The 27,536-nt window shown below is 34.9% G+C and overlaps 1 protein-coding gene across 7 annotated transcripts in view; it reads right to left on the reverse strand.

The window, feature by feature from the left end:
* Positions 1 to 27,536, reverse strand: part of ZMYM4 (zinc finger MYM-type containing 4) — a 150,157-nt gene that overhangs the window by 37,874 nt on the left and 84,747 nt on the right. For 4 of the 7 annotated variants that reach the window (XM_045997639.1, XM_045997628.1, XM_045997661.1 and 1 more), the window contains 8 exons: positions 18,516 to 19,040; positions 16,787 to 16,848; positions 16,267 to 16,437; positions 9,392 to 9,476; positions 8,897 to 9,152; positions 3,397 to 3,571; positions 3,076 to 3,288; positions 334 to 484 (listed from right to left, as the gene is read on the reverse strand). In XM_045997639.1, coding sequence (XP_045853595.1) covers positions 334 to 484; positions 3,076 to 3,288; positions 3,397 to 3,571; positions 8,897 to 9,152; positions 9,392 to 9,476; positions 16,267 to 16,437; positions 16,787 to 16,848; positions 18,516 to 19,040 — 1,638 coding nt within the window. Of the gene's footprint in view, positions 1 to 333; positions 485 to 3,075; positions 3,289 to 3,396; positions 3,572 to 8,896; positions 9,153 to 9,391; positions 9,477 to 16,266; positions 16,438 to 16,786; positions 16,849 to 18,183; positions 18,366 to 18,515; positions 19,041 to 27,536 lie in introns of those variants that run through there. The other 3 variants (XM_045997674.1, XM_045997681.1, XM_045997668.1) reach the window with 2 other exon arrangements.

Genomic DNA, 27,536 nt, shown 5'->3' on the forward strand with positions numbered 1-27,536 from the left:
CTTAACATTAATAACATTTCTGTTAATTTAAAGTTGGAACAATCTACCCTGAAACTACAAAATAAATGAATACTGAAATAAATCAGGTAGGATAAAAAGATACATTGAAGAAGCCATATGAAATTCTTCTGGAAAAGGGGAATACACAAATAGACAAGCAAATAAACGTAACTTAAGAAATCAAGGCAAGAGGTGATATTTTACAACACAGATCTGAAATATTTTAAATCTGCCTTAAAAATCAATTAAATTTAGACAAAAATCTGTACCATACAAAAAAGTAGTAACCATAACTTTTGTCAACTATTATATAGTTTATGAAACCAGTATTACCTGCAGAAGTAACCATTTTAACTCTGTAAGCAGATAAGCAATTAACAGAACAGAAAAGCTCTGTCTTTCCCAAGCTATTGGTATTTTCAATCATTTCTGCTGAGGATCTCAATGATTTGCAAAGCGCACATGGTGTAATTTTGGCTGATTTCTATTAAGAGAATAAAATAACATTCATTTTTACCAAATTATAAATAAAGCATAATTCTTTGAAATGTTTATACTTAACACTGTTGAGATATTTTAAATTAATGGCTTTCAAACTTTTACTACAATCCTCAGTAAGAAATAAATTTTACAAAGTGACCCAATACACAGTTTTGAAGTTTTACTTGTGTATTACACATATATGTATCTAAAACTGAAAAAGTTTCATAAAACAATATAAATCATGATGGCATGTGACACATGTTTATCTTTTCCATTCTTTTTTTTTTTTCATTAAAAAATAATGCTGACCACAACCTGACAATTAATTTGGGGATCTATTAATTGGCTGTAACTGTAGTTTTAAAAATGGAATTTTAAAAAAGTACACAACAGGCAATTCATGCTCTTACATGAATCAGAAGAACCCCCCTCCAAAAGGTGCTAATCATGGCCATAAAATGTGAATTCAAGAGAATAAACTTACTAGAAAATTCATTACCAAATATTACCAAATATTCTACCAGTATTAACAACAAAGCACACAAAGCAATAAGCAAGGAAGCAATGAAGCAATGAAGTGGGAGCAAACTTTGGATATCAAAGTGTCTACATATAAGCAATCAACGAGTCTGTTTAGCAAACAATGCTAAATACTACTAATATATCACATACTCAGGATAACTTATGAAGTATATCCAGTATCCATTATCTCTGTAAAGTTTCTGCTGATAGTTTCATCTTGTCCTATCAAGTAGAACTGATCATGTTTCCTCTGCGCCCTCCTGTACCATAATACTTCCATCATACCATCTCTACTCAGCTGCAGGTTATCTCCCCCAAGAGACAGGCAGACCCTCAAAACAGGAATCACATCTAATGTTTGTTTAATCAATTACATATAAAGAAGGAAAAAAATTATATATGAAAAAGGAAAGAAAGCAGCAGATATGACCATCTTCAATACACCAGGTTCTACACAAAGTGCTTTCTCATTCTTACTTATAACATAATCCTAACAACATCTCAGTAACAGTAGTAGTATAATATCCATTCACAGTAAGAAAATGGACCCAGGAGTTTAACTGCTTTCCCCATGGTAAAATTCTATTTGAATAGAGAGTCAAGTAATCAAATAGAGATATGCTTTACTTCTAAATTCACGTTCTTTCTCTACACCATAGTACATATTAACATGCGAGATTTAATAGATATTGGCTAAATTAAAAATAATCAATTAATTTAAAATTAAGATGATTCGGGCGCCTGGGTGGCTCAGTGGGTTAAGCCTCAGCCTTTGGCTCAGATCATGATCTCAGAGTCCTGGGATCGAGTCCCACATCAGCCTCTCTGCTTGGCAGGGAGCCTGCTTCCTCCTCTCTCTCTGTCTCTGCCTGCCTCTCTACCTACTTGTGATTTCTCTCTGTCAGATAAATAAATAAAATCTTTTTTAAAATAAATAAATAAATAAATAAATAAATAAATAAATAAAATTAAGATGATTCAACCTATTTCTCCTTCTCTTGTGGAATATGAACCATCTTTCAATGGACTGAATCCAAGTGACTTTAAACAATACCAAGAAATAATACCAAGAAAACAGTCCTTTGGACAAGGATAAGCTCATGAAGATACTGGCTTTTTCCCCCCTGTGAAAGCAAAACCAAGGTGTTTCTAGAGGAAGAAATAAATAGTAAAGCGAAGCCCCTTTAATGTGCTCCACAATAACAAGAAATAAATAGAAACACTGTATAACACTGGAAATTCCAAAATCACTGCAAAGTATTAAGAATAATTTAAAAGAAATTTCTCAAACAACATTACATTCATGAATCTTGTTAGACTGTATAAAAATTCACTATTTTAAGAAAAAGAATGATCAGCTAATGCACTGAAACAGGAAGGCACTGTAAAATTTAAAATCTCTAAAAGGTTTTTACTATTCCTTTGGATTTATGAATAAAATCTAATTTGGGATCAAAATTTACTAATACAATACAAATACAGTAAAAATGAAACTACCTAACAGATGTTTATCATACAGCATTCATCTAATTCATCTTCTATAAACCTCATCAATTCACAAAATAATATATGATGTACATTTATTTTTTCCTATTTCATGAAGAAAAGGAAAAATTTCAACTATATGGATTGATGGCAAGAATATATGTAACTTGGACCTTACCTTGTCAAATAATAAAGTATACACTTAAATGCAAACCAAAAATATATTTCAGAGAAAGCTATTCACCAAAAAGATGAGACCGGGTCTCTCTGGGAGACGCATTATTTTGCTTTGTGCATTTTCAAAATATTGCTCAAAAACATGAATCATATTTGAAATACAAATGCCATGCCCTAAAAACATGTATTTCAAATACATGAAGAAAAAAATATGCTACTTATAAAACTCTGTAAGTGGGTTTTTAATACATATTCATTTGACAAGTTCTATTTATATGTAAAATATTAACTAAGCTAATAATAACATCTTAGTATTTTTGTGACAACATGTTCATAAATAAGATCTACCAAAACAAGTAGATCCTCCTAAAAGGAACAAAGACATTGGAGTTAAATACAGTCATGTACCTGCTTATATGCTGTGACACACGCTGAGCTACAAAACTTCTTAGACTGGCCCTCTATCTGAAGCATGTGGCACTGCCCAGAGCCACTGTAACAGTAACCCCCACAGTTCTCACAACAGTTCATCGTGAGGTTGTTGGCAGACCGAAACTTCGAGAAGCAGGCATCACTGCAAAGTTTATGTACCACATTCTGGTAATTAACTTCATGTCGAATCTAGGAATTAAAAAACAATACACCAACAATAAGCAGAGACCATCAAAAGTTGTTCTTAAGCACAAATATTAATCTCTGGATCCCCTGCCCAAAAGTAAGATGACTTACAACAGCATTCTTCTGACACATGCTGCATTTGGTTGAAATGCTGTTCGTATTTATGGTGACAACAGGTTTCCTTTTCAGTTCATATGTTGATAGACATGACTGGCTGCAAAAATCTTTACTAGTGGTGCTATTTTCAAACTGGGCACTGATCACATCCTTTGGATTTAAAATATCTCTAAAAATGATAACAAAAATAAGATAAGCCAAAGTACCATTTGTATTTTTCCTTTTTGTCAGTTAAAATAAATAAAACAGGGGCGCCTGGGTGGCTCAGTTGGTTAAGTGTCTGCCTTTGGCTCACGTCATGGTCCCAGGGTCCTGCCTGGGATGGAATCCCACATCCAGCTCCCTGCTCAGCAGGAGTCTGCTTCTCTCTCCTCATGTTCTCTCTCGTTATCTTTCTCTCTCTCTCAAATCTTAAATAAATAAGTCAGAGAAATTATATATATGGAAAGGACACTGATATTTTAATAAGAACACCTCAGTTTTCCCTGGTACACTGATAAATTGCTCTGATCCTTACACTCTGTTCTATAAACAGAACTAAGACATGGCTTACTTCATAGAACTGTTGGGAGTATAAGTTGTTTCAAGACTAAAAGGATATACATCAAACAGTTATCATTCATTATCTCTAGTAGGTAGGATTATAAGAGATGTTAACTTTCTTCTTTAGGCTCTTCTGCATTTTCAAAATATTCTATAAAATACTACACATTTGAAAAATTTTAGAAACACCGTATTTTAAAAGTAAAACTACAGGGCACCTGCCTGGCTCAGCTGGTGGAACATGCAACTGTTGGACTTGGGGTTGAGAGACCCCCCCATGCTGGATGCAGAAATTAGTTAAAAGTAAAATCTTTAATAAATAAATAAATGTGAAAATACATTTCAAGCTACACAGTGTCTACTCTAGCATGATTATATAAAATTGAGTGCTTCTATTTTTTTTTTTAAGATTTTATTTATTTGACAGACAGACATCACAAGTAGGCAAAGAGGCAGGCAGAGAGAGAGGAAAGCAGGCTCCCTGCTGAGCAGAGAGCCCGATGTGGGGCTCGATCCCAGGCCCCTGAGGTCATGACCTGCGCCGAAGGCAGAGACTTTAACCCACTGAGCCACCCAGGCGCCCAGAGTACTTCTATTTTTAAATAATTTCATTTGCGCCTGGGTGTCTCAGTCAGTTTAAAAGCCAATAGAAGGGGCTCCTGGGTGTCTCAGTCAGTTAAGCAACCAACTCTTTATTTCGGTTCAGGTCATGAGCTCAGGGTCATGAGATCGAGCCCCAAGTTGGGCTCTGGGCTGAGCACATAGCCTGCTTGAGATTCTCTCTTCCTCTCTCTGCCCCTCCCTGGCTCATGCTTGCACTCTCTCTCAGGAGGGAAAAAAAAATAAAAAAAGCCAGTGGGGAAAAAAATGCCTTGATGGAAATTTTCTAAATAGTATCTCTCTCCCATGAGTACACACCCACATTAATGGTATATAAACGATTATATTCATCCTTTCATCTTAGATAGATTATACTAATAGAGTACTTTTTATAAAAGATTACAACTTCAATAAAAGATAATAGCAAACATAATGGGAATCATCACAAGGAATACCTCCTTGTTGTATATACTTGTATATATACCTTGTATATATACCTTGCATATACTCCATGGAGTGTATAACTCCATACCTCATCTTCTGTACTTAGTAGCTGTAGGCTCTTCTAACTTTCTGCATGTTTTTGCCTTCACAATTATTTTTTAATTAGTTTTTTTTTTTAAGAGTTTATTTGACAGAGAGAGAGAAAGAACATGAGCAGGGGGAGGGGCAGAGGAAAAGGAAGAAGCAGGCTCCCCACTTACCATCATGAGGTTCTATCCTAGGATCCTGGGATCGCGACCTGAGCCGAAGGCAGACGCTGAACCAAGTGACCCACCCAGGTGCCCTTAGATTTTAATACAGTACATTTAGAGGGATACTTATTGAGCACTTTTACTGAACCACGCACTAGCTACACCCTGTGTCACAATATGGTACAAGCACGCACTCATGAAGCTTACAGTATACTGGGACAAAAAGACAAGTGACATATAAATTACCATCACAGAAGTGTCCTTAAAAATATAAAAGTAAAATAATTATGAAAAAGCATAATGTACAACAGAATCAAAAATGAAGAAACAATTATTTCAGACAATATGTGACATGAAAGGCTACCCTACCTGACATTTTATCTATATCTAAAATAGGAGCTTTGGAAGGTTAAGGAGATAAGGATTGGGGAGCAGCATGGAACAAGGCAAGGAAAAATAAAAGTAGGTATTATTTCTCACTCCACTTAGTATGCCTAGCATCCAACTACATTACATCTTACTGTAGATTATATCTGATTCCAAATAGTAAAAATTCAGAAATGATACAGACAATCCTGAAATAGTTACTTCTTTGAGTATCATTATATCAAGTAATCTGATCTTTCTAACAATATTAAAAAAATTATCCTCCAAACTACCTCTTTTATGGAGCATCTGAAATAGATTTTTAAAAACAGAGTTAGGTCCTTATTACTAAGGAGACCTGAAAATTAAATGATGATTACCCAAAATATACTCAGAGTTTAGGTTAAATTCAAGATGCTAAGAAATACAGTTAAGAGGTTAAGAAAAATAAAACTCTTACTTCAAACAGCTAATCAGTTCCTTTCAACCCAAATGCTGCTGCTATATTTCTACTGGTCTATAAAAATAGCACTGGCTATCAGGAAGGAAATTTTTTCTATCTCCACCCATTCAAATTAAATCCAAATCCTTCTTGGGATCCTTCAGGGAATTAACTTACAATTTAAACCTGTTTGAAAATATAGACTATGGCGGGGGGGGGGGGGGGGGGGGGAGCTGCAGGGTGGCAGGTGGAGGAGGGTTAGTAAAAATAACGAGCTTTGTGACTCTGAGGAAATCTTTTAACTTCTTTGAATCCAATTTCCTTATATTTAAGGTATAATCCAATTGAACAATTTTATAGTAGGATAAACCAGACTATCCCAAACTGTTGTAATGACTATGTAAATAAGAGGAAATAAGAGGAAAACAGGGGCACCTGGGTGGTCAGTTAAGCGTCCAACTTTTTTTTTTTTAAAGATTTTATTTATTTGTCAGAGAGAGAGAGAGAGCACAAGCAGGGAGGAGCAGCAGGTAAAGGGAGAATCAGACTCTCCACTGAGCAAGGAGCCTGATGTGGGACTCAATGAGCAAAAGGTAGAGGCTTAACCAACTAAGCCGCCCAAGCATCCCTAGGCATCCAATTCCTGATCTCAAGTCAGATTCTATCTCAAGGTCATGAATTCAAGCCAATGTTGAGGGGGTTAAAAAAAAGAAGAAGAAAAAAAGAGGAAAACAAGGGTAGATAGGGTGAAGTGGTAAAAAGGAAATGAAAGAGTAGTTCAGGAAGCAAAACGGAATGCAAGGAAAATCAAGACTGATCATGGGTGAGGGCCGAGCAGCAACAGCAAAGATAACTGATAAAATGAGAAGGGGAGAAAAGTCAGGAAGCAAATGGGAAGAAAACGCAGAGGTGACAGGCAGTTAAGGAGTACCTGCTGGAGAACAGTAAGAGGCAAATGGAAAAGAACAAGGGGTGAAAAAAGCATAACAGATAATTGAATGAATGAGGAAGTAGAAGAGTTAAGTAGAATAAGTGAATGAATAAAGAGGTACAACAGTTAAGAGTCAAGAAATGACAGGGTGAAAACATGGAAGATTTATGGATAAGACCAAACATAACAAAAGACAAATGTAATTTTAAAAGATAACTGAACTATGTAAGATCAAGATGGGTAAGATATGACAAGTAGGTGAAAATGACCTATCTCCAGCTAACACTAGGCAAACCAAAGGGATATAATAAATTTAGATGAAAAGAATTAATATGTACGGACAAGAATTTAAAAACACAGACAGAAAGAGGGCATACATTTTAAAACTTCTGTGAGTGTTCTATGGTCATTTTAAAATTCACTGATATAACTCTGAAAATATTTATTATTATGAAAGAAGAAATAAAACTGAAATTTTAGAAAGTGCCAATCACTAAAGTAGAATTAAATAAAGAAGCATAAGACAAAGTTATTATATGCAATTATCTCATGGCAAAACCAAAAAAAAAAACCCCTATAAAAATTATAATTTTCAAGTTGATCTAATCTTAGAATCTGCTAATAAGTATATGAGAATATAGAAATGAAGTACACACTTTTAAAAGTATGTTTTATAATTCAAACAGTATAAATAAAAAAGTCTGTTTTAATTAAATCAAACATGAAACATAAAAGGAATCCACATAACTAACTGTGAGAAAGACTTGGAACCACATTCAAATTTCTATCTAGTCTATAAAATGCCTTTTTCCAACTAAACCAGAAGAGGGAGCATCTTCTTCCCTTTCCAGACAGAGAAAGGGAAGGATCCATGTTAGGAACTATAAATACAAATACCTAAATTAACAAATTGTGTTTTCAGCAGCTTAAAAATAAAGGCCAGGGGCACCTGGGTGGCTCAGTGGATTAAGCCACTGCCTTCGGCTCAGGTCATGATCTCAGGGTCCTGGGATCGAGCCCCACGTCAGGCTCTCTGCTCTGCAGGGAGCCTGCTTCCTCCTCTCTCTCTGCCTGCCTCTCTGCCTAGTTGTGATTTCTCTCTGTTAAATAAATAGAATATTTTAAAAAAAAAAATAAATAAATAAAGGCCAAAGTGTTTTAGAACAAGAGCATTATTCATTTTTCTCTGGCTTATTTAAGCGGTTTCTAACGATCACCTTACCAAATCAGCCAAAATGAATTAGTATTTTTCAAATATATCAGGATGACTGTATCAAGATCTAAGGTCATATTCTTTTGATATTAAACACTAAAATGCAACCTCTGAGGTAGTTCAGATAAGATAAAAAATATATACACTGGAGACCTTTTAAAGATAAGAAAAGATAACAAGATATACAACTTCAAAAATCTGTGGATTTCTATTACCTATAAGATATACATGATGGCATAGTTTTTGTTTTATAAAGCATCTCAACTAACAAGGATGGGAAGGCTTGTTTCAAAAACACCTCTTAATATGTAAAAGGCACATTATTTGCACTTTAAATAAGCTGAGCACCTAGTATTCAGAAAAACTGAGAGGGGTGCCTGGGTGGATCAGTCAGTTGAGCGTACAACTCTTGATTTTGGCTCAGGTCATGATCTCAGGGTTGGGAGAGCAAGCCCCGCAACATCAGGCTCCACGCTCAGTGGGAAGTCGGCTTGAGATTCTGCCTCTCTTCCTCTCCCTCTTCCCCTCCCCCCAAGCTTGGTCTCTCTCAAATAAATAAATCTTAAAAACAAACAAAACAAAACTGGGAGCAGCAACATGCTGTAAGAATTCTCAATAAACATGGAAATTAGAAAATTAATACAAAGATAAGAACAAAGTACTTTAAAAGGAAACAAAGGAGATAATTTAGAATTCTGCTATACTTTGAGCAACTTGAACAAGTTTTCTTGGTGGACGGAGGCGGTGGGCGGGCAGGTGGAACTGTATATCCAGTGAGGCACAGCGTGGAGCAGAAAAGCTGAGTAGACCCCTTCCTCTGATAAGCAGTTTGCCCCTTCTGGAGGATTTTTTTACAACCAGAACAGGAAACTCGGACAGCTGTGGCTGGAACTGAAGGAAGCATTTTATTCATGCCAGATGATGCCAGTGAAGGCTGAAAGCCAGTAGTCAACTGTGGAGCTTTAAAAAAAAAAAAAAAAATTTTAATGTTTTACTTTTTGCCATGAATTTTAAGTATATATATCCTTTCTTTCTCTTCTAGAACTAGTGTTGAAATCCAAACTAATTGTGTAATACACAATTAAAGCCATTCTAAATGGGCAGAGAACTGCCTAGTTTACTAATCATGTAGATACTTCTTCTCATCATACTGGTCAGAATAAATAAACATGATGCATTTACTCAGTTCTGTTTCTTACCAAGAGGACTGCCACTGACTGAAAAGACAGCACTAATTTTCAATTCCCCTTCTTGAGTTTTTTGCTGTTGGCCATGACTATACTCCTTCAAAAAAGAAAATAAATAAATAAATACTTAGAGAAAAGAAGAAATACACTGTATATAAAGAAATCCAGACATTCAACACATTTTCTCTGGCTACACAGCGGGGAGAAAATGGTTTATACTACATTACCATTAATAAGAAATAGTAGCAAGCAAACTATAATTGCAATAAGGGTATAATCAGTTTGCATATGCTGAGAAAGTAAGAGGTAAAAAGTGAAAGTTAGCCTGTAGCCTGTAGCACTACCAGATATTTAAAATATTTTTGAAAATTCTTCTATTACAGTATTTTAAGTTGCTGTTTATCTATTATAAAAGTAATACACACTATACAAAATTTAAACAAGCAGAAATAAGGAAAAAATTCTACTCAAAACAACCACTGTTATTCTTTTGGTATATTTCTTTCCAGTCTTTTCCCCTCCTGTATTCAGAGGCTTTATTTATCTATATAGTAGATTCATTAATTAAACTGAATATATCATACTACATTCAGTAAACTGAATATATCATTCTAATAAAATGATTTCTTGATCACTTGAGTCAACTGAACATTTGGGTATTATTACATCCGTGTTTTTTAAGCTGGATTCCAAGACCCTGTGGTCTGCAGATGTATTCTAGGGAGTCTGAGAATTCTGAGAGAATACTTTTTTTAGATGTGTACTTATTTCAATGACTTTTTTGGTGAATGTAAACATTTTTCAGCCAGAATAACCACATATAACTGAGTTGTACTACAAGTTTTCAGTGCTGTTATTTGTTTTTACAATTTTATTATTTCACTGTGAAATCTGTAAGTGGCAGGTTTAACTTTTATTTTCACTCATTGTTTATCACATTGAAACTTGCAAAACCCCAGCAGACCTCTTTTTCTTGGAATTCTCAGTCAACTCCAATATAACTCCTTTTTTGTGGTAAGAGGTATCTGGTGCATTACTCACATTTGAGAAATATTGATAGATAAATGATTTAATAAACATATCAGATTACACAGGGATGAGACTGGGATGAGGTGAGTGAGAAACCTGCCTCAGGCACAAAATTAAGGCACCAAAAATCTCAGTAATCACGATAAATATTTTAATGCATTATTTTTTAAATGTACAATCCATGATGAACAAAACAAGAAACTTATATAAATAAAGACAGAATCAGTATTACTGATTTTTCCTTTGGCCTCAGTCTCCAATTTAATGGTCCTACATAACACTGAGAATATATAACCATAACCCAATGTCAGTCCACTTGTTTCCCAACATTTGGTATAATCAGAAATACCATGATGAACATTTCTGTGAATACTCTCATACTTAGCATTACATTCTAAAGAAAGGATTTTTGAAGTGAAATTACTAGGTAAAAAGGTACACAGTCAATGTTCTTGATACACAATGACATTTTTTTTAACTTTTAATTAGATTTCTTCTAGCAATTTGTGTAAAAAGCCATTTAAAAGTCTTTCTCCACTGTTGTCTCAATCTGCAATTCTTTTTGTAACAGATACTTACAAAAACAGCATTGTAATGTACCAATATTAACTTTGTGTAGCATGTTATCAACATTTTTTCGTATTTACTTTTTAAATTTTTTATGTACTGAAGTTTTTGTTTCTATGCCAAAAATCTAATTTTTACTTTTGTGACTCTTTGATTTCTTATAAAGCTGTAGTCCTTTAAACGAGAGGTCAGCAAACTTTATCTGAAAAGGGCCAGATATTAAATATTTTCAGCCCTGGAAGCCATACTACCACAACTATTCAACTCTGCCCTGGTAGAGCAAAAGCACCCCAATATGTAAATGAATGAATGCAGCAGTGATCCAATAAAACTTTATTTACAAGAACAGTGTGCAGAAAAACAAAAACAAAACAGAAACACAGAAAGCAGGCTGGATTCAGCGTGCTGCTGAGAATTTGCCAACTCCTAATTTAATCCACCTGGGATTTTCCTACTTTGAGTTTAAAGGGCATTTTTTCCCCTTCTCTGAGTAACTACTGAATTCCTTCCATTCACTGTTAACATACCAAATTGTTTAAAAATGTTTTGTGGCAATCTATTCTGTATCAGTCTAAGCTTTTTTTTAAATAAACTCTACCCCAACACTCACGACCCTGAGATCAAGAGTCGCACACTCTACCAACTGAGTCAGCCAGGCGCCCCATTATCAGCCTAATTTATGATATCACACTATCCTAACAAACCTAATTGGGATAGGTCTAACCATTTAATAGTCCACCACTATCAACCTACTTTTTTTAAAACACACGTGTAATGTTTGTGTGCATACACACTTATTTATTCTTCAAAACATCAGGACCTACTCCTATTTTCAGTATTATACTGAAACTCTCTTTTACTTTAGGAATTTCTAATACCTTACATTTTTTAAAAGTCTCTCTATTCTATTAAATTGTCTTTTACATGACATAAGTACTTTTTTAAAGTTGCTTTGCCAAAGGGAATACTATATATTTTCATATTACCTGAAAAACAATGATTTATAGAAATATTGCTGTCTTTTACATAACTAAAATTCAACTACTTCATTAAACTTCCATGAATTCTATTAATTCTCTAATAGATCTTTACTAGTAAACAATGATAATTTTTCTCCCCTTTTCCATTTCTTCTAATTTCTTTAACATGTACCAGGTCAAAAATCCAACAAGTTAAATAATAATGCTGACAGCAGTAATTTGTGTTCTTTTAGTAATTATTAACAGGTTTCCATCATTTTACTCTTAAATAATGATTGTTATTGACCTGAAGTAGATATTTCCTTACCATGAGCAAGAGTATCTATTATGAAAAATAAATAGTAAATTACAAGATGTCTTTTTGCATCTACATATCTACCCTTATACTCTTATTTGAGCAGTTTGTTATATATTAAAAGATTTCCTAATATTGACTCATCCTGACATTCCTACGTTATATAGTATATTAAAGAAAATTTCAAGGAAGAAAAAAAATTTTTTTAATCTCAGGAAACTCCCCACAAATTAATACTCATTGGCGTACTTTAATGGTCTCCAGTCAGCTCCTTTTCTCACTGTTTATGACAATTATTCCAAACTTCTAATTTTTCTTTAAGTCTCAAGTACATATTACTTTTCTAACATAGTAAAATAAGTATATATCTTAAGTACTCTACTTATACAACCCAGAATGTCTGCAAGGCAGAATCATGTTTATGTCAGTATCCCCCTAATAATGACTAGCTTCATAAACCTTTAATTATAAACAATGACTAATAACTTGAGAAGTGAAAATCTGATGACACAAAGACTTTCAGAAGTAGAAAAGCAGATGTCAAAACAAAACAAAACAAAATCCTTTATCAATAGCTCTACCTTCCCTTTACAATAAGGGAAGACCTATAGCAGTACCCCAAGACAGTATTTTGGAAATGAAGGACCCCGGAACTTCAGCCACGTTAATCTGACATACCTAAAGAAAGCCCCAACATTTAATTATTGCATTCCACTTCCTAAAACTATATGACTTATTATTATTGATAACTGATTTGCTTCCCCACCCTAATCCATTTACTTTAACAAGAGATTAAAATTAGCTTTCTATTATGAGCAAAAAGAACAAAAAATCCTAACTTAAATGTAGTATTCACTGAATTTCAAACTTTTAGAACCTAGAGAAAAAGGGAAAAGGAAAAATGAGGTCTCTGGCTCTTTAAAATTTCTATTTAAAACCTTCTCTAGGCATTTTTAAAAATGAAACAACTTTTATTTATATAAAGATTGTCAGACTAATAATAGTAAGACCTTGATTATGACCCCATAGTGGCTCCTTCCTGGCCACATGGCCTTGAGTAACTAGCTTAACCTTTATGAACTTCAGTTCCCTCATTTATGAATGGAATTAATTATCACCTACTGTGGTCACCTTATGTAAGAAAGATGAAACAGCATGGTACACATAAAAGCATCTATACCTGTAAAAATATTATAGAAAATATAGTAACATGCGATGGGAATTTGAGCAAAGAAATGAAACTGGAAGGCCAAATGATGTTATGTCAATAACAGAGGCAGAAGAATGACAGAATGACAACTGAACCCAGAACACCATAACTGAAGAAATAAACAAGAACAAATGGGTAGAAGTCTTTAAATACATATGCACACACTTTAGCACTTTAGGTACTTTAGAAAGAAAAGAAAGTATGGAAATCAATGAAATTAACACCAAAATGAATTATGTAAAAAGGAGAATTAGGAAGTGAGCTGAAAACAAAACTACAAGTTAAGCAAAGAGAAAATCCAAAGGAGGTTTGACAAAGGGGGAATGAGCTAAAGCTATGATCTAACTAAATCACAAGAAAAGTTTACTACTAGTGATTGATAGTCAAAAGTAAAGCGTGACCACAACCATTAAACCTATCAGTATTTTATTAGAGTTAGGTTAACAGTGCTGTTTTAGAGACTATTAAAGTAATACATTGGAACTCCCTTTTCCAGTCTATAGGAAGTGAGTAAGAGTGATAACTCTTTGCTCTTTGCAGTACTGAACAGCAAAAAATACAGACTTCCAATGATATGGTAGAGAAATACCTAAAAGAACAGGACAACGAAGGGAGAGGAAAAGGGGTGGGAAAGAAGGAGGGGGAAGGAAAAGTAAGGAAAGAGGGAAAAGAAAAGAAAGACCACGTATCTATAGTTTAACAGAAGGTCGCTGGAGCGCATCTATAGTTTAACAGAAGTTCGCCGGAGGGATCTCTAGAAGAATTATAAAAGGTTTGATTCCACAGAATTAATGTGGTAATAACAGAAAGGATTTCTCAGAGAAAACCTGGGTTTATTAACCTAGGTTTACTAACATCCTGGGACTGCCTATTATAGTGTCAAGGTAAAGAATGCCTCTGGACCTTATGCCCAGGACCTACACACATTTTCTGAAGAGTCCAATCAATCAGGTGCTGAGCCTTTGAGGAAGTTCTTTCCTGTAACCATGATGAAATCTCACATTTGTCATTTTATAACACATTCGTACTCTCTGAATAGAATATAAAAGTGTAGGTGTTTCTAAGAATTCCATCCTATTGGTATTCCCAGACCACTGAACGTTTTTTTAAAAAAAGTAACACAAATAATCCTTCCTGATGCACTCTTCCCTGAAGGTTATTTATTTGGTCTTTGCAATAACTGCCTTTCCATCCTAAGGAGAATGCCACTGGGTCACATACAGAGAGAAAGTGATGCCTTTGGATCCCTGCCAGTATTATGATTTCTTATCAATTTCCCAAGTTCACATTGGGGCAAGTAAGAGACAGGAAATCTTCCCTATATACAGGTATGTTTGTACTCTTCTGAACCATACAGTGCCACATGAACTTTTCCTAGGTTACCAGTACATTTCTTTAACCCTAATTTTACCCTAATGGATAACCAAGATCTCCATTCTGCCTTCCTGTATTTAACTATTTTCATATTCCTACTCCGCCACCTTCTTCTGTGTTGCCACCACACTCATAACCATCCAGCTCCTACAGCTTTATCATCACTATCCTATACAGCTACCTTCCACTGAACACCAAGAAATTCCTGCTTAACTAGTTATCAATCTGATTCATACAAAGTATCTATTCTTCCAGCTCCTTACTATAAAACAGTGGTTCTCAACAGCAGACAATTTTGCCCCCTACTCCCATGGGACATATGGCAATGTCTGGAGACACTGGAGTGGGGGCAGGGAGGTGTTATTAATATCAAGTAGGTAGAAGCCAAGGATGCTGCTAAAAATACTACAATGCCCAGGACATCCCTTCACAACAAAGAATTATCTGGCCCCAAATGTCAATAGTGCCAAGGTTGGGAAACTGTGCTTACAAACATCTGAATGAAAATACCTCTTCTACAGAAGCCTCACTTTCTCAGCCCTCCAAAGAGACATATGGAAAGATAACCTTTCTCCAGATCAAATGTCATTTCAGAGAAATAACTAACTCATGCTACCTTTACTTCTCAGCCTCTGAATTAATGCCATCTGTGTAAAATAATTGCTGACTTTGTGTACTCATCCCTCAGTCCCCTTCATATACTCCAAAATGATTACAGCACCTAACATAATTTTCTCTTCTATTCTAGCTACTGTAGCATCATTAATTACATGGATATCTTCACTGATTTCAGGACTTCAGTTATAGGATCTTTGTAACTTTTACCTCCAGAGCAGTCTTGAAATAGAGAACTTGATCCTTCTGATTAATTATAAGTCTGAAATTTGGAATCCCATTTCACCCACCAAAGCCTCCTTTACTTTCTATCCACTGATCAAATTAACTGGTTCTTCAAACAACTCTTTCAAAGATAACCTATCCATTAATTCCTCCCCCCGCAACCCAAATCCATATAGAGCTTGTACTTCATTAGCAATAACTGCAAAAGGCTTATTACTACTTTGTATAAACTCAATCACAACATAAACTCATAAACAACCATAAACCTTCAACCATGCCTGCTTATCACCCTCAAATCCTTGAAGATTCACTTTCTCTAGTCCTGCACTGAAACTAAAAATCACACAACAGTGGTATTAAAGAACAAGGTGGATTAAAAGCCTAAATTACTACTCAGGAAAAGTTTCATATAATTCTTGATTCCTTAGCATTATTCTCACAAGATAATTCAAATTACCTCAACCTTCATTAAAAGTCTCCTCTCACACTGTAAACAAACTACTTCACTTCTTAATCAAGAATTTCCTCTCTTGAATGAGTAATTCATGTGTGGAACAAAAAAGAAGGGGGAAAGTAAAGGTGAAATGTTTACTTGAGCATTGTCAGGTTCATCTTTTATTTTGTCTAGTAGTCCCTGCTGTGGTGCCATTGCTTTGTCATACTCATCATCCAAAGGTTCTTCTTTAATTCTAATATTTGATGCAAAGGAATTCCCCAGTTCCGAACCAATGGATTCTTTATTGGCAAATGGATAGCTGGAATCCTAAAACACAATATAAAGGATTAATAAATATTCGGATTTAAAAATTATTCCTCTTCAGGTTCAACACCCAAAGATAAGCTCATTGGAAATGAAGAACTCTATGGATATTCCTTAGAGTCCCTATGCCTAAAAGTAAATGTGATCTATCTAAATATCAAATACAATAAAGAAACTAGGATCTGAGGCTTCTTAGAACACCTTCAAAGATGTCCTTACCAAATAATAAAGCAATTTTTTTTAAAAACCAGTGCTCTACCTAACACATATAGTTACAGTTTAGAAAATGACATAAAGAAAACTTTGACACTTGCCACAGGTACAGCAATCTACATACACACTGATGACTTACCCTAAAGTTTGTTTCTGGGGTTTGTGGTAAATGGGTATGTAATGTTTCTTCAACTTGATTAGCTATTGAAGGAAAAAAAAAACAAAACAAACACATGTATATGAATAACAAATCTTATAAAGAGTGACCTAAAAAGCTGTCATTTGATAATCACCTCTCTTGTCCAATAAAGATGCTTATTAGAATGAAATGGGTGCCCAAAAATACCCCAAAGATAGCTTCACTAAAAAGCCTGGCCTCACCTTACTTTTAGCCTCATCTTACACCTTCCTTTCTCAAACCTAAATAAAGTGTTACTTTAATTACTATGCTCTGAAAACTACTTGTGTTTGTTCTTGTCCATTTCTGCTAATATCATTTCAAGGCCCAGCTATTTATCTTAATCCCTATATGGTCTTCCAGATTCTCCTCAGTTCAAAATCCACCTGTCCTCTATAAATCTTCACTGACCACTGAGTTAAAAAATCAGCTTTTTTCTAAGAAGACCTAAAGCACTGTTTCAATTCTTTGAAAGAAATCTTTAAAAAAAAATCTTCTGCCATTGTCTTTAATTATAAATTAAATCTTATGCTATTCAACTGGTCACTGATACTTCTACTACTTGATTTACCCCTTCTACTACTAGACATTATGTTCCTTGAGGATAAATACCCTCATAATTTATCCCCTATAGGAATATCAAATATATATATTGAATAATATATACTGAAAAATATACTATACCCTTTACAGCCTGGTACCTAATAGATATGTAAATTAATTGTTCTTTTTTAATAATACTAATTTGTTCTTTCTACCATATGTTCCCAGCATTGTCAGAAAAAATAAAAGGATTGTTTTATTATACCTTGCTTTCCTTCACATCTATTAAACATTTGTTAATATTACTATTTTCCCTACACCAGGTCAGGCCCAAGAATACAAAGATGAATAAGACACAATCTGGTTCTCAATAAACTCCTATGCTAGCAAGTAAGGCAAAACAAATACAGAAGTATAATACTGTAAGGACTACAAATAATGAAGTATAAACAAAATGCTATGGAAATACAGATAAATAATTCATTCATCATGTAGAGAGGTTAGGGATGACTACAGAGTAGAAGTTTTGACTTAGGTACTATTGGATAGAAGTACTCTTACAGGCATATATACAAAGAAAGAAAAGGACATACAGACAAATGGAATAGCAGGGCGAAAAGAAGGCAGGAAAAATAGGAAAATACGTGACATATTCAAGAATGGAACTGGAGCTACAGTATAGGGTACACTGGGCAAAGAGGCTCAAGAGAGGGCCTCAAGAAACTTCTAAAACATACAATAGAAATGTTATCAAATAGAAAAACCCTCCCTAAGTTGGACTAATTTGTGGGACAGCAGTTTGAATTAGTGCTTACAGCACAAAGAAGTTAAATCCAACTTCAGGTTCCAATGTTCAACCAAAGAAAATGAACAGGTGACTTGAGTATCTTGCCTTCTCATCAAAATATTGCAACCAGGGAAGGGAGAAATGAGGTTTAGAGCTATTTTTCAATCATTTTTACCATTACCAAAAGTTACTGGGAGAAATTCAGTCACTCTGCAAAGAACAAGGATAAAAGAAAAATGACAAGCTTACAATGAATTTAACTGTTCATATTTCGCTTAGCATCACAAGTAATAGAAGCTATATTATTATCAGTACGTTGTTATTTATTGTGTTTTATGGCTCTATTCCAACAATTATTACCTGCTTTATCAAAAAAACTGCTTTTCAACCTTGAATCCAACTCTTTATGGGGTTTATCCAACCGTTTTTCACGTTCATGATAAGTTAGGTCTCTATTTTTCTCCTTTCCAGAAAATGTCTCTTTGCTGTTTTCTCTTACTAGACTAAAATCTTTCCGTATTGACTTAAAGACAGAAACCTGATCAAACTGTTTAGGAAAGTCTTTTTTTAATTTATTTTGAATTTGTATTTCATTTTCATTGTCTGATTCATGCTGTGTGACTCTTCTCTCTACTTCCAAGCTATCATCAGTATGAATTGAAGAAACAAGATTGTCCTTTGAACTAAAATCCTGTTCATCCTCATTGTCACTACCAACGACTGGAATTCCTGCAAGATCCCCAGAGTTCAAAAAATAATCATCTTCATCCAGCAATGAATTTTCAGATCCTGTTTGATTCGGCATTCCATAAGACATGCTGTCAAGGGTAGGAGTTAAGTTGTGGTCTATATCTTCAGACATTTCTGTATCCATGATACCACCACCTTAAAAAGTAAAATACTGTTTAGACAAACGATAGTGCTAAAGATGACCACATTTATAAGGTCTGTCTGGTACTTAACCAAATACATAATTTTTCTTTTCAAACAAAATATAAGAAAAATAATAGCACAGTATTCAATTAGTATGTTGATATAGTTGTGACAGATATGACTACCCTAATGTGACAGAAAAGGAAACAGGGACCTAAAACTGGATAAGCTATATTGGGTTAGAAAGGAGGCAATGTAATACCAAAAAAAAGAGAGAGAGAGAGAGAAAGAGCGCGTGCTAGAGAGAGAAAGAGCGCGTGCTCGAGAGAGAACCAACTTCAAAATCAGACATATCTGTGTTGGAATCATAGTGTGATCACTAAAAATCTTTTATGTGATCCAGAGAAGTAAACTCTCAGGTTTATCTATCAAATAGTATAATACTCACCTTAGAGATTAATTTGTGGTGAGGATTAATGATAGTATTATAAAAGGCCTTTTAACACAGTGACTGATACACAGAAGGAACAGAAAAGTGAAAGTTTTAATTATTATAGTGATTATTCTGGGGAAATGACATTAGACTCCAGGTCTCTGGTCTTAAAGTCTCACTGTCTCTGGTTTAACTCTAATAAAGACAGCAGGTAATGTTTACAATGGTAAATATTTAAACATAGAGAATAAAATTTATCCAAGCCAGAATTTAAAAACTATTTACTGTTTAAAACTACATGTTCACATAGCTCCCATTCCAAAAGAAAACTAAAAAATCTCCCAGCCCTTATTCAGCTCTCCTTCATAGTCAATCCTCTAGAAAAAAAGTCTATGCTGGTTTGTTTCTACTTCATCTCCCAGTCATTAATCCTTTGAACTTAATGTAACTTCGGTCCCAACTTCACACTGGAACTGCTCTCACTAAGATCTTCAGTGATTTTCTAATGATCAAATCCAACTGATTTTTTTCAATCGTCAAGTGGCATATGCCTCCTGGAATAAAGGCCTTTAGTTTCTATGACACTATACTTCGTCCTATCTTTCTAACTCGTCTATTAAATTTATTTCATACTACCTCTTCCTCTGTTGATGACCTCAATATGCCAGCTGTCTTCTCATTTTATACACTCGGAAAAGATTAATTTACCCCCGTAGCTTTCACCTTTGCTGTGAACTTCCTAAGCACTTTCGCTTACACCTTTCTTCCAAGATTCAGATCTCTACATTCACCTAGCTCCTCTAAAAACCAGGGATCTCCAACTTAGTACTTCTAAAACCAAGTTCATCATGTTCCCATTCCAAGCATACTCTTCCTGTATTTCTGTCATTTAATTAACAGCATCACCAAGACAGCAGTTTGCTTATGAAAAGAGAATCAGTCCAATTCTCCTTCCCTCTGGACAAATTCTATCAACTGTACTACTTAATATCTCTCCAATCTTCTCCACATGGCACTACTCCAATGCTCAACATCTCTTACTGCGGACATCTGCATGAACATATAGGAAGCAACCATATTCTTGCAAGACCTACCCCTAAAGCACATTAACTGATCCATGCACAAGCAAACTGGACCTAATAAAAAACAGAATGAAGCAAAGACAAAATATTCATGGTACCAACAGCCTTGTTTTTATTTGTTCCTGAAGCCCAGATGAACCCTTCATGAGGATGGTTCTTCAAATCATTCCTTGGATTCATGATCCAGGATAAATTCTTTTTGTTTGAGTTGGATTACACATAGTCAGGTCCGAACTAATACAAGTCCAAATAAAAACATTCCTCAAGTTGTCCTCCTCCATAAAGACACCAAATTATCTTTCTAAACCATAAATCATTCCATATTATACCTTCCCCTTGAAATCCTTCAACAGTTTCCCACTGCTAAAGTACTCATTCATTCATCACCTATTTATTAGGAAACCACTCTGTGATAAGAACTGCACTAAGTTCTAGGGATGAGTGGATTGGGCCGCTGCCTTTGGCTCAGGTCGTGATCTCAGGGTCCTGGGATCCAGCCCCGCGTCGGGCTCTCTGCTCCGCGGGGAGCCTGCTTCCTCCTCTCTCTCTCTGCCTGCCTCTCTGCCTACTTGTGATCTCTCTCTCTCCCTCTCTGTCAAATAAATAAATAAATAAAATCTTTAAAAAAAAAAAAAAGATAGCTGTTTCCCCCTCCTGAGAACTAGAAAAACAGACAATAAAATTAGAAAATCATTAATTTTATTTAATTAAATAATAATCAAACCTTAGAAATGTCTACAACTTACTTTCACATATACACCATAGAGAACAGCAGGGAAAATGAGAGGGCATGAACAACATTATAGATATTAAATGTACTATTCCTTCAACTGTTCTATTTACTTGAAAATTCTCATAGTAAGAAAGAGTTAGGGAAAAATATAAATATAGAAGTAGGGTGTTAAAACACACACATACTTGGGGTGTGATAAATCCACTAGACTGTAAGCAACTAAATGCTAGGGTTATTAGAGCCTTCTCAAGACAACATTTTATCCTTATGACCAGACCACATAGCACATGCTCAGTAACGGTTCATGATGAAAGAATATGCCTTTCATATGGCCAGCAGCTTAATCCAAATCTTATTAGTATATGAGAAGTCAATAGTAAAAAGTAATATTGCAAGCAACTTTCAAAATCATTGCAAATTCAAAATCATTTAAATTCAGGATATGGTACTAGAAGAAAAGGGTACTACTTGGAAAAAGTGGATCCTTAACTGCTCTCAAAATAATTTCTAGAGGTATTTAATGTTTAAAAACATAAAAAATCAGGGGCACCTGGGTGACTAAGAAGGTTAAACATCTGCTTTCAGCGCAGGTTATGTTCACAGGGTCCTGGGATCAAGTTCCTCACTGGGTTTCCCTGCTCATCAGGATGTCTGCTTCTCCCTCTCCTGCCCCACCCCTCACTAGCGCACTCTCACAAGTGCGCACGCTCTCTCTCTCACTCTCTAATAAAATCGTAAAAAAACATTAAAAATAAGATACCGACATAAAAAAATGGAAAAATTATTTTAAGTCTTAAATAAAAATGACACAAAATCTAGAATAAAAGACTAATTTATTGGGGTGCCTGGGTGGCTCAATGGGTTAAGCCTCTGCCTTCGGCTCAGGTCATGATCTCAGGGTCCTGGGATCAAGCTCTGCGTTGGGCTCTCTGCTCAGCAGGGAGTCTGCTTCCCGCTCCCCCCACCCCCCCCCCCCACCCGCCTCTCTGCCTACTTGTGATCTCTCTGTCAAATAAATAAATAAAATCTTAAAAAAAAAAACTAATTTATTGAGTAAAACAATTAACAGATCAAATGAGACCAAAAAATTCCTAGCAGTGCCTGGGTAGCTCAGTCAGCTGAGCATCCAACTCTTCATTTTGAGTCATGAGCTCAGGGTCATGGGATCAAGTCCCAAGTCAAGCTCCACACTCTGCTTCTCGCTCTCCTTCTCCCTCTGCCCCTCCTTCCACTCATGAACTCTCTGGTTCTCTCCCTAAAATAAATAAAACCAAAAAAATAATAATAATTCCTAAGGAAAAGAAAACCCAAAGCAAACCAAAAGATTAAGGATAAAGTGGTTGAAAAGATTTTATTGCATAGTCTATGAGAAAAGGTCATTTCTCTAATGAATAAAAGATTAAGATTCTTATACCTCAGTAAAAATAGAAACAACCAAATACATGTATAAAAGGATTTGAGTGAACATTTCACAGAAAAGAACATGAAAGATAAGCTTTATTTGGAAGTGAAATGCAAAGTAATAATTCAATGAGATACCACGTTCACAGAGCTGGTTTGTAATGACAAAAGGTTTGGTAACAGCCTAGCAGCTATGATATAGGCCAAAGCTGCCTCACTTTGGCCCAAAGCCAAAAAATATATACAAAAAAGTTTGTGACACAGACCATATGTGAGCTGCAAAGCCTAAAATATTTACTATCTGGCCCCTGAAAGAAAAAAAAGTTTGCCAACTGCTACCATCCAATACTACTGGTAGGAATATAAACTAGTACAATCCTAATAAAAGAACCAGAAGATAAATATATGATACTTTAAATATACTAATACCTTTGAGCCAGCATTTCAACTTCTAAGGTTTTATCCTACAGATGTAATCTTTATTCATTTTTTAATTCCAGTACAGTCAACATACAATGTTTTATTAATCCTACAGATATAATATTGCAAGAGCACTATGAAAAAAAAAAACATTCATAGCAGTAAAGACTGGAAATAACTATTCATCAATGAGGGTAAATTAATTACAAGACATACCTACAATATTATATTATGTGGTCATAAAACAGAATGAGGTAGTTTTAGAGGAGTTTCCCAGGTTAATTAAGTAGAAATATCTAGGTGATATCACTGATTTACTTTTAAAAATTTATGTGTATGTATAATTATTTATATATAAAAATATCTTCCATTGATTTTCTATGAATATCATAATTGGGTAGCTAGAAGACAGAAACACCAACTTTTCAAAGCACACCTTTTGTATCTTGAGTTTTGAAACACATATATCTATGACTTATAGAAAACAAATTTTTTTACCCTTATTTGAAAATGCACTTGAGATTTAAAGCTTCTTCAGAGACAACAATTTTTAACAAAACATCTAATTTGAATTTGAAATTTTGCTAGTTAACACACAAGAGATCTGTAGGCTGAACAAATCTTAATGAGTTTAAAACATAAGTACTAGTTATATTAAGACATGTAATTAACTGGACAAGAACCCTACTCATCCTTAAGGCCCAAATAATCAAACAAAAGAAATGGCTTGTTTTTCACAGCCTAAATCAACATGACACTACATTCACTTGAGGATCACAGAAGCAAGTGTAACACTTGAAAGCATAAATTTCTCATGGAAGACTCCTAGCTGTTAGACACTGTGAACATGCTTGGCATATGTGAGGAAAAGCAAGGACCATATGGCTGGAACTGAATGAGTGAGAGGAAGAGTGCTAAAAAATGAGAAGAGAGAAAAAGCCAGAGAATAGGTTTATTATTAATTTGCAGACCATAAAAAAAATGCAAGTGAGAAAGGAAGTCACTAAAAGATCCTAAAGAGGGATTAACATGATTTATATTTTACAAGGATCACCCTAGCTTCAGTATGACTTCTTCAAGCCTGTTAAATGTTACAGGGAATGAAGAATGGAAGCAGGAAGAACAGTTATGAGACAACTGTAGTAATCCAAGGAAAAACTGGTGGCTAAGACCAGGGTAGTAATGGTGAATGTGGGGAAACAGTCAGATTTGGGTATGTTTTAAAGGTCTGTGGCATTTCCCGATGTATAAGAAGCCAGATACGAAAGAAGCAAAGGTCAACACAACAAGGTATCATTTCTTCAGATGGGGACACTAAGGGAAGAACAGACAGGAAAAGGGTAACTTGATCTTGGGCCTGTTAATTTTGAGAACTTCCAACTGGACGTACATTAAAAAGAGGAGTTAAAGAGGCTCTTGCCAAGCAATGACATGTATATTTGGAAATCAATGAAAAGATGGTACTTAAAACTAATGGGACTAGATGAGAACACCTAGCAAATTTATTTACTATGGATGGAAAAGAGCTAAAACATCCTCTTCAACATAAGAAATCTGGTAGAAAGGAGGGAATCAGGGAAAGGAACTAAGATGCGACAGCTAATGAGGCAAGAAGAAAACTAGGTGACTGATGTCAAAGAAGCTAAGTGAAGAAAGTAGTTCAACAAGAAAGGCCTGAGCAACAGTAACAAAAGCTACTGAGATAAAACATAAAATGAAGATCGGGAATGACTATTAATATTGGTAATGCGGAAATGAACTTCTAACTTGACAAGAGCTTTATCAGTGGAAAAATGAGTGTGCAAACTGGAGAGGGTTGACCCCAACAGAGATAGAGAAGACAGAAGTGGGGAACCTTAAAATAAAGAAAATAAGCAGAAACTGGATTATAATCTGCAGTAAAGACTCTTTCTGACTTTATATTTTTGTTCTGTTTTCCTTGTGATTTTTTTACTTTCTGGTGAATTGTTGTTGTTGTTGTTGTTTTTAAAAGATGGAGAATATTACAGCTTGTAGTATACTCATGGGAATGATCCAATAAGAGATACTTACTAATGAGTTCAGAAGGAAAACTTGTAACAGGGGATGTGATCAGTACATAAACTTCCTTCGTAAAGGACGATAGGAGTATACATTAATGTTAAATTCAAGTAAGCTGTAAGACTTTGTGAAAGGAGAATCAAAGTTATTTTAAGCAATTTAAGTACAATATTTTCATTTGATACTGCAAGTAAACTTCATGATGCCAGGTCAGCTTTTACTCCTGGTTTTCCTGCATAGTCATTGCTTTAAGAGGCATACTGATATTTCTACACTATACCTAAGAATCAACATACCTTAAAATGATGGTACAAATACCAACCAAGAAATGCAATAAACACATAAGTGAACAATGCAAAAGGGCTGCTGATTTCATTGCCAATATATTACTTGATGCCTTCATACATTTTTGCTCTTTATCAAAGCATAATTTTCAGAGATAAAGTAAGGTTAATTCTAATTTAACTTTAGAAATCATGGTTCTCGGGCGCCTGGGTGGCTCAGCTGGTTGGGCAACTGCCTTCAGCTCAGGTCCTGATCCTAGAGTCCCAGGATCGAGTCCTGCATCAGGCTCCCTGCTCAGTGGGGAGTCTGCTTCTCCCTCTGACCGTCTCCCCTCTTATGCTCTCTCTCTCAAATAAACAAATAAAATCTTTAAAAAAAAAAAATCATGGTTCTCTCTCTTCAACATGGTATCATTTCAACAAGGTATCATTTCATGAGAAGATGGGAACACGAAGGTTGCTCTTCTCTCTTATATTAAAAAAAAAGAAAAGAAAAACTCTGAAGCATGTAAAACAAGTAAGAATAAGCATAAAACAAGGTAATCTTGGTTCATTTTGAGATATTTCTAAGAGATGATTGTGACTCATTAAAATATAATTTCCTCAATAATAAAAGTCTCATTGAACTATAAGATCAAGAATGTAGTTTAATAGTTAAAATCCTGGGGTGCCTGGGTGGCTCAGACGGTTAAAGCCTCTGCCTTCGGCTCAGGTCATGATCTCAGGGTCCTGGGATTGAGCCCCGCATCAGGCTCTCTGCTCTGCAGGGAGCCTGCTTCCTCCTTTCTCTCTGCCTGCCTCTCTGCCTAGTTGTGATTTCTCTCTGTCAAATAAATAAAATATTTTAAAAAAAAGTTAAAATCCAGTAAAGCCAGGAATCATTAAAAAAATGAAACATTTATTTTTTATTTGGGATACATTAAGGCACACTGTCCAATCATTTGATGATCAACCAAGACTTGCAAAAGATGCGTGCTAATCTGAATTCTTTCTTACAAGTCCCATTCATAATGCAAAGTTCATGGCTGCTCTTTTGGTTTCTTTAAAATAGGATGACAAAATAAAGACACTTGCACCTCCATGCTTTTACTGACTTACCTACTAAGTTTTTCCAAAGCATTCAAATTATTCACAGAAACAACTCACTTTTCAGAGTAAACTTCATTAGTGTAAAAACAATTAAAATCATACAATTACTATGACAAGTATTACTAAAAGAAAGAGGTTTGGAAACAACTGACTCTTAGTAAACATGAAATTCATCAACAGCTGAATTTATGTGGCTTTGTCTGAAACTACTATCCGGTTTTCAACAGTCATTCTAACTTCCGCCCTTATTGACAGACCCTGATTCTCATTAGGGTACACTTAACAGTAATATAAAGAATGGTAATTCATATATATAATACTAAACTGAAAACCAACCTTGGCTATTAATAGGCTGGTAACAATAGAAAACTTCTCATGGAAATTGGACAATAATTAGAATACAACAATCCAGTGTTCTTTCAACTTGCAGGTATTTCCCATTAGCAAGCCAGGGCCCCAAAATTGTTTTTTAATAGGTTAGAATAGAAGAGGCACGTGCCTGGCTCAGTGAGTAGAGCATATGACTCTTGATCTCAGGGTTGTGAGTTCAAGTCCCATGTTACGCGTGGAGATTACTTAAAAAATAAAAAAATTTTTAAAAGGCTAGAATAGAAAACAAAGTACATCATTCAGGGTGAGAGTAAGTAATACTATAAAAAATGCTTGTATACACATAGGTCTCCATGTAAAATATATTTCTATATGTGTCAAAGATAACTGGCAATGGATATTAACTTATTACAGTAATCGTTTTATAATACATACATAAAACAAAGCAGTATGATGCATAGCTAAAACTAATGCAATGCTATATGTGAATTTTATCTCACTTTAAAGAATTCAAAAACAAAACAAAAACAAGCACCCCCTAGATAATCTTGCTTCTAATGCACAGATATGCTTGAGGATCACTGAGCTAAAGCAAAGTTTAATCAATGATTATCGGCCATCAGAATCTCTTGGTGACCTTACTGGAAACAGATACCTGATTTCCACATCACCCCCCAAAGATTCTCATTCTGTAGG

This window comes from Meles meles, chromosome 1 (assembly GCF_922984935.1).
Source record: "Meles meles chromosome 1, mMelMel3.1 paternal haplotype, whole genome shotgun sequence".
NCBI classification, from domain to species: Eukaryota; Metazoa; Chordata; class Mammalia; order Carnivora; family Mustelidae; genus Meles; species Meles meles.